Source organism: Vigna unguiculata, chromosome 7 (assembly GCF_037176805.1).
Source record: "Vigna unguiculata cultivar grain cowpea cultivar isolate G323 ecotype 2 chromosome 7, ASM3717680v1, whole genome shotgun sequence".
In the NCBI taxonomy this organism is placed as follows: Eukaryota; Viridiplantae; Streptophyta; class Magnoliopsida; order Fabales; family Fabaceae; genus Vigna; species Vigna unguiculata.
The window spans coordinates 9,349,011-9,356,950 of NC_140798.1; the positions used below are offsets into that span (position 1 = coordinate 9,349,011).

General features: G+C 39.4%; 1 protein-coding gene across 1 annotated transcript; it reads left to right on the forward strand.

The window, feature by feature from the left end:
• The first annotated feature begins 491 nt into the window (after positions 1-491).
• ABCB1 (ATP binding cassette subfamily B1) lies at positions 492-6,958 on the forward strand. Its single transcript, XM_028081411.2, has 10 exons — positions 492-1,371; positions 1,468-1,522; positions 1,641-1,816; positions 2,026-2,226; positions 2,321-2,580; positions 2,662-2,978; positions 3,054-3,277; positions 4,281-4,654; positions 4,747-5,461; positions 5,544-6,958. Exons 1-10 carry the CDS (start codon positions 940-942, stop codon positions 6,825-6,827), a joined length of 4,038 nt encoding a protein of 1,345 aa, XP_027937212.2. The 5' UTR covers positions 492-939; the 3' UTR covers positions 6,828-6,958.
• The last annotated feature ends 982 nt before the right edge of the window (positions 6,959-7,940 follow it).

Consider the following 7,940-nt stretch of genomic DNA (forward strand, 5'->3'; position numbering starts at 1 on the left):
ATACTCTTCATTCAAACATACTGATTTCTCATCTATAGACTGCACTGGAAATAATAGAGAAAAAAAAATTAAACTGATTTGTTTTGGTATGAAAAAAAAAATTAAGAAAAATTACAAATATTTACTTTCACTTTTTTAATTTAAATATCTCCTTTTTCATTTTTTTTCTTGAGTCAAAACTCTCCTATTTTCACCATCTTTTCTATTTTTGTGTAGTACATTTCACTCGACATTGCTGAAAAACATATAATAGATGCTACTAAGATTCTTTAAACACTGTTCAGAAGATAATTCTTAAAAATAATATATTCCTACACAGAGAGAATTTCTGGATTAGGACAAGCAAGTTGAGTGGAAGGCCTTAAGAAATGGAAATGCACGATAATCACTTATATTTAAAATCAAACAGTTAAAAAAATAGTTTTCTTCCTCTGGTTTGAATCTGTTCCCAGTCAAAAACCCATCTTCAAGTTTTCACACAGTGTTTTTTGTCGGGAGGAAAACCACTCTCTCTCTCTCCATGTCTCAAAAATTTTCCCTTCTGGCTCATCACCACATGTCACTTTCCAAGTTTTCTTTTCTTCACAGAAGAAGCAAACTGAACATTAACCCACTCAAACACCACCTGTTCCCTCTCTTACAAGATAAGACTAACACACAACACAGCAATACTACTAAAGACCAACACCAACGTTAGTGTTCAACAATACACTGTTCCCATCCCCGTCACAAACAACAAGAAGAATGAAGAATAACAATAGAGAGAGAAAGAGTTAGGAATCAGAATAAAAAGAATAGAAGAAAAAAAGGGTGGCAGCAGAAGCACGAGCTCAATTAAAGCCAGATAGAAGAACAGAGTGAGATAATAAAGAAAGGGCAGTGGGGAGGTCTTATTTTCATCATACGTAAAGCTGAGGAATTCAAGTTTTAGTTTTAGCCATGTCACAGAATTCTGAGGAGATAAAGACAGTTGAACAGTGGAGATGGTCTGAAATGCAAGGCCTTGAGCTTATGTCCTCTTCAGCTCCAGTTTCTGACTCACATGAATCCAACCCAACATTGGAAGAGAAAAGAGAAGAAAGGGTAATGGAAGAGCCTTCAGTGGCCAAGAAAGATGCTGCTGCTTCTAATGGTACTTGCAGCAGTGGTGGTGGTGGGGATAAGAAGGGTGAGAGCATTTCTTCTGTTCGGTTTGGTGAGCTTTTCAGATTTGCTGATGGGTTGGATTACATTTTAATGGCAATTGGAACGGTTGGAGCATTTGTACATGGTTGCTCCTTGCCACTCTTTCTTCGTTTCTTCGCTGATCTCGTGAATTCATTTGGCTCCAATGCGAATGACTTGGACAAGATGACTCAGGAAGTTGTGAAGGTAATGATATTACAGTAACAAAATAAGCATGATTTGGTGCGTGATGGTTTTGGTGGTTTTTGAGAGTTGGAGTTCTTTGTGGTTTTGTGTTTGCAGTATGCGTTTTACTTCCTGGTGGTGGGGGCTGCCATATGGGCATCCTCCTGGGCAGGTAAATTTCACTCTAAATTTCTAACTTTTGGTCTAAATTTGGATTTTTTTTTTTTTTTTTTTTTTGAAATTTTAGAGGGTGTGTGAATGTGGAAAGAGGTTTGGTTTTGTTGCTGCAGAGATTTCGTGCTGGATGTGGACAGGTGAGAGACAATCAACGAGAATGAGGATCAGGTATCTGGAGGCAGCGTTGGACCAGGACATTCAATTCTTTGACACCGAGGTTCGAACATCCGATGTTGTTTTCGCCATTAACAGTGATGCTGTCATGGTACAAGATGCCATTAGCGAGAAGGTGAACCACAAAAACGCTTGGTTTTTGCATTGGATTAGACTAGTTTTTGGGTGCCCAGGGTATTCTGAACGGAGAGACATAATCTAATTTTTCGTGATACAGAGTTCATCTCTGACCACATAGGATATGTTTATCTTTGAACCATATATTACCATGATGATTTGAGTATTGCTTAATGTGGTTACTGATTCTGGTTGCTTTTTGTGCAGTTGGGTAATTTCATTCACTACATGGCTACATTTGTTTCTGGCTTTGTTGTGGGTTTCACTGCGGTCTGGCAACTGGCTCTGGTTACCCTCGCTGTGGTCCCTATAATTGCAGTAATCGGAGGCATTCACACCACCACCTTGGCCAAGTTATCTAGCAAAAGCCAAGAAGCTCTTTCTCAAGCTGGTAACATTGTGGAACAGGTGAGACTTAAGGGACCCGACCCGACCCCAATCATTGTGTTGGTCTGTGTTTTTTTTGTATCTGGGGGGTGTTGATGTTGGACTAAATTTGCAGACAGTTGTTCAAATTCGAGTGGTTTTGGCGTTTGTCGGGGAGACCAGAGCACTGCAGGCCTATTCCTCTGCGTTGAGGACCGCACAGAAGATTGGCTACAGAACTGGATTTGCAAAGGGAATGGGATTGGGGGCCACTTACTTTGTTGTTTTCTGTTGCTATGCTCTTTTGCTTTGGTATGGTGGCTATTTGGTTAGACACCACTACACCAACGGAGGACTTGCCATTGCCACCATGTTTTCTGTCATGATCGGTGGATTGTAAGTACTGTTTCCGCCACTTTTTCATGTTTTAGCAAATTTCATCAACAGAGATAATACTTTTTGTTGTGTTTGTTGTAGGGCTTTAGGACAGTCTGCACCTAGCATGGCTGCATTTACTAAGGCCAGAGTTGCTGCTTCTAAGATTTTTCGTGTGATAGATCACAAACCGGGTATAGACAGAAAGAGTGAATCGGGTTTGGAGTTAGAGAGTGTTACAGGACTAGTAGAGTTGAAAAATGTGAACTTTTCATACCCCTCGAGGCCAGAGGTTATGATCCTCAACAATTTCTCATTGAGTGTACCTGCTGGCAAGACCATTGCTCTTGTAGGGAGCAGTGGATCAGGAAAAAGCACAGTCGTGTCCCTCATTGAGAGATTCTATGATCCTTCTTCAGGTAAAACAAGTTGTGGTAGTTACCGGATTGTGTTCTAATTATGTGACTTGTGTGCCTAACTACACTTTTTTGCAGGACAAGTAATGCTAGATGAGCATGATGTTAAGACATTGAAGCTTAAATGGTTGAGACAGCAAATAGGACTAGTGAGCCAAGAGCCTGCACTGTTTGCTACCACAATTAGAGAAAACATACTCTTGGGTAGGCCTGATGCGGATCAGGATGAGATTGAAGAAGCTGCAAGAGTGGCCAATGCTCACTCATTTATCATCAAACTTCCCGAAGGTTATGAAACTCAGGTCAGTCAATTTAAAACCACTGTTGCTTTGTGAATGAAGTTGGCCCAGTAAAAATGCGTATTTGTGGAGGTGGTTGATCTTGATCATGATGATTCATCAACCACCCCTGTTAAATCAGTCACACCTTTCACATCATTCATATCAAGCATGCCTTGTTTCCATCCATCACTGCTAGTCACTTCGTATAAAATAATATATAACATATTTTTCCTGAATGGTAATATTGAAAACACATCGTGTGTCACATAATGTTACAGTGGGAAACTAACTTTTAATGGAAAGAGGATAATGTCTCAAGAAGTTATGGCAGTTGCTCTTGGTACAAGGAAGGAGTAAAGCCTTGTAATAGTAAAATGTGAACCCCAAGTATTCAGATCTTGACTTTAGCATATATCAATGTTAAACATAATCTCTTAGACTTTATTGCAGTTGTTTAAGGTACAAGAGATGAGGAAAGCTTATCATAGTAAAATGTGAAACCCACAAGCATACGGATCTTGACATGGTTTCTTGTTTTGTTGTACAATTTGGGAATCTATTATTACAACCTCCATTATTATAGTTAGTACTGATTGATTTGGTCAACAAGCAAAACCCATTATTTTTTAATCGAGTTTTTAAAAGTCAAAAGCCATGAAGTGATTGGTCATACAATGCATTTTAAAAAGATTCAGAAGGTAACATGCTTAGGTCAACGGTCCATGTGCGGGAATCCAGAGGAATTGACATTTATTATTACTTTAAAGCCAAAAGCTATCAATGCTTGAGATGCCCAGAATATACAGAGAAAAAAAAAGATTGACGTCAAACTCATTTTGGAAAAAAGATTAATCCTTTGTGTTGAACTCAAACTCCTTATTAATTACAGAAGTAACCATGAAGTAATATATGATAATGTATATATTAAAAATAAACTGTTGTCAGATTCTTAGTAAATAGAAGTTACAGTTGTTGAACCAGTATATGGTACTGGTAAAAAATTCAAATTATGTGAAATTTGCAGGTGGGGGAGAGAGGCCTGCAACTTTCAGGAGGACAAAAGCAGAGAATAGCAATTGCAAGGGCAATGCTGAAAAACCCTGCAATTCTTCTCCTAGATGAGGCCACAAGTGCATTGGACTCAGAGTCAGAAAAGCTGGTTCAGGAGGCTCTTGATCGGTTCATGATTGGCAGAACAACTCTTGTAATCGCTCATCGCCTCTCCACAATTCGCAAAGCTGATCTTGTGGCTGTGCTTCAGCAAGGAAGTGTCACTGAAATTGGAACTCATGATGAACTCTTTGCTAAAGGTGAAAATGGAGTCTATGCCAAGCTTATCCGGATGCAGGAGATGGCACATGAAACTTCTATGACTAATGCCAGAAAGAGTAGTGCTAGGTAGCTTTTCACCAATGTTGATCATAGGCATTCTTTTAATGCTCGTATTACATATAATAGGAGTTTTAAGATGAGTTTGTGTTCTTTTTCAGGCCTTCAAGCGCCAGAAACTCTGTAAGCTCGCCCATTATAACACGAAATTCTTCTTATGGGCGATCACCATACTCACGCAGACTATCTGACTTTTCTACATCTGATTTTAGTCTGTCCCTTGATGCATCACATGCAAATTACAGGCCAGAAAAGCTTGCCTTCAAAGATCAAGCTAGTTCCTTCTGGCGACTTGCAAAAATGAACTCTCCCGAATGGCTATATGCCTTAATTGGTTCTATAGGATCTGTTGTTTGTGGATCCCTCAGTGCATTTTTTGCTTATGTTCTTAGTGCTGTCCTCAGCGTTTATTACAATCCAAACCACAGACACATGATCCAAGAAATTGAAAAGTACTGTTACTTGTTGATTGGGCTATCATCTGCTGCTCTCCTCTTCAACACATTGCAGCACTCCTTCTGGGATATTGTTGGTGAAAATCTTACGAAACGAGTGAGGGAGAAAATGCTTACTGCAGTGCTTAAAAATGAAATGGCGTGGTTTGATCAGGAGGAAAATGAAAGTGCTCGAATTGCAGCAAGGCTATCTCTTGATGCCAACAATGTCAGATCAGCCATTGGAGATCGGATTTCAGTAATTGTGCAGAACACTGCACTTATGCTAGTTGCCTGTACTGCAGGGTTTGTATTGCAATGGCGCCTTGCCCTTGTTCTTGTAGCCGTATTCCCGGTTGTTGTTGCAGCCACTGTTTTGCAGGTTTGCCTTCTCACATTTCTTTTTGGCATGCTTTAATCCAATTTTGCACTACCACTTATTCTTTGCACTAAATTTCTAGCAGAAAATGTTCATGACTGGTTTCTCTGGCGACCTGGAAGCTGCTCATGCCAAGGCCACTCAACTAGCAGGAGAGGCTATAGCCAATGTAAGGACAGTTGCTGCTTTTAATTCAGAAAGGAAAATTGTTGGCCTTTTCACATCCAACCTTGAAACTCCACTGCGGCGCTGTTTTTGGAAGGGACAGATTTCAGGAAGTGGATATGGAATAGCTCAGTTTGCACTCTATGCTTCCTATGCACTTGGTCTTTGGTATGCTTCTTGGCTTGTGAAGCACGGTATATCTGATTTTTCTAAAACAATCCAAGTTTTTATGGTTCTCATGGTCTCAGCTAATGGTGCTGCTGAAACTTTAACCCTGGCTCCTGACTTCATAAAGGGTGGTCGTGCCATGAGATCGGTCTTTGATCTTCTTGACCGAAGAACTGAGATTGAGCCAGATGATGCAGATGCTACTCCTGTTCCTGATCACCTTCGTGGTGAAGTAGAACTCAAACATGTTGATTTCTCTTATCCAACAAGACCAGACATGTCAGTTTTTCGCGACCTAAGCCTTCGTGCCAGGGCAGGTAAAACTCTTGCCCTTGTAGGGCCTAGTGGCTGTGGTAAGAGTTCAGTCATTGCCCTTGTACAAAGGTTCTATGATCCAACATCTGGGAGGGTCATGATTGATGGAAAGGACATAAGGAAATACAATCTGAAGTCTCTTAGAAGGCACATTGCTGTGGTGCCTCAGGAGCCGTGCCTATTTGCTACTACTATTTATGAGAACATTGCTTATGGACATGACTCAGCCACTGAAGCTGAGATCATAGAGGCTGCAACTCTTGCCAATGCTCACAAGTTCATATCTTCTCTGCCTGATGGATTCAAGACCTTTGTTGGTGAGAGGGGAGTTCAACTATCAGGGGGACAAAAGCAAAGAATAGCAATTGCTAGAGCTTTTGTGAGGAAGGCAGAACTTATGCTTCTTGATGAGGCAACAAGTGCACTTGATGCTGAATCTGAGAGGTCTGTTCAGGAGGCCTTGGACCGTGCCTGTGCTGGAAAAACCACCATCATTGTTGCACACAGGCTATCAACTATTAGGAATGCCAATCTGATTGCAGTGATGGATGATGGTAAGGTAGCAGAACAAGGCTCTCATTCACAGTTGTTAAAGAATCACCCTGATGGAATCTATGCACGCATGATTCAGCTGCAAAGGTTCACAAATAACCAAGTCATTGGAATGGCCACAGGATCAAGTTCTTCAGCAAGATCAAAAGATGATGAAAGAGAAGGCTAGAAGAGAAAAAGGATAGTATATGCCACACACCTACTGTAATTGTTGGCATTTTTGTTTTGACATAGTATAGTTTGTGTATCTTCTTCTCCCAGCTCCTCCCATTTAAGAATGTGTCTTCTTGTCTTTATGAATCTTATCTTTTACTAAGCAAGAATTACAGGATCAGATTGAAACAGATAAATAGAACCCAATTACCTCATAAATTTAATTTCTTTTTGCTGATCAAAAAGAAAAAAATATAAGCAAATCTTTATGCATTTACAAAGGCCTCCCTTTTTGCGTCCTCAATTTGTTCCCTTTGCATCGGCAACTGCAATGAAAACTACCATTTGAAATTGAACTTTTTATGAAAGATAATAGTAGGAGAGGCGAAGGATTTATTTTTTTGAGTCATTTTGAATATATACACACACAGAGAAATGCTTAGTAATCCTGCAAGAGAGAATATACTAGTCATGGACTGAAAAAATATAAATTAATTGTGATATCTTCTCAGTAATAGAACTCTTAACTTTGCATCTGTAACATGCTAACGGAACTATTAGTGAAAGCTTGTTGTGTTCTTTGATTATAGTCAAAAGTCTTTTAAGAATATAAGGTTTTAATATATCTTTAGAAAAATACATACCCAAAAAAAAACCTATATAATATGATGGAAAATATGAATGTGAGTGTTATGAAGTAAGTGTGACATGGTAATAAGTTTGTCTGGGAAATTGTCAGTATTATCAATTTGTGTGATTTTAGAATTTATCACGTTAAAATAAACCAGGAAAAAATTACTTGAATTAGATGTTGGATGTGGAAGATAACCCCTATTAATTTTCTGTCATTTTCTTCCACCGATAGAGCATTAATGAGGGTGGTGGCCGTGAATAAAGATCACGAGATGGCATTTTTCACACAAGTTGCTATCAACTACTTATCCTGTCATGGAAGTTATAAATCTTCTGATCCTAAGGTCTGAACTGGGTGCATGTGAATATGCATCTTATGGCTAACATTGTTGATTTTAGATCATATGATTGCATGCATGACATGAAGGTACATATATAAAACTGGTAATTGGACAAGGATCTAAAATGTGGGACGAGTTTGTGGACAAGCATGGGG

What these genes read in the sequence shown, in the direction of transcription:
- ABCB1 (XM_028081411.2), top strand. Translation starts at nt 940, where the DNA reads ATGTCACAGAATTCTGAGGAGATAAAGACAGTTGAACAGTGGAGATGG. An exon ending in TGACTCAGGAAGTTGTGAAG is followed by an intron (nt 1,372 to 1,467) that starts GTAATGATATTA and finishes TTGTGTTTGCAG; the next exon opens with TATGCGTTTTACTTCCTGGT. An exon ending in GCCAGAAAGAGTAGTGCTAG is followed by an intron (nt 4,655 to 4,746) that starts GTAGCTTTTCAC and finishes GTTCTTTTTCAG; the next exon opens with GCCTTCAAGCGCCAGAAACT.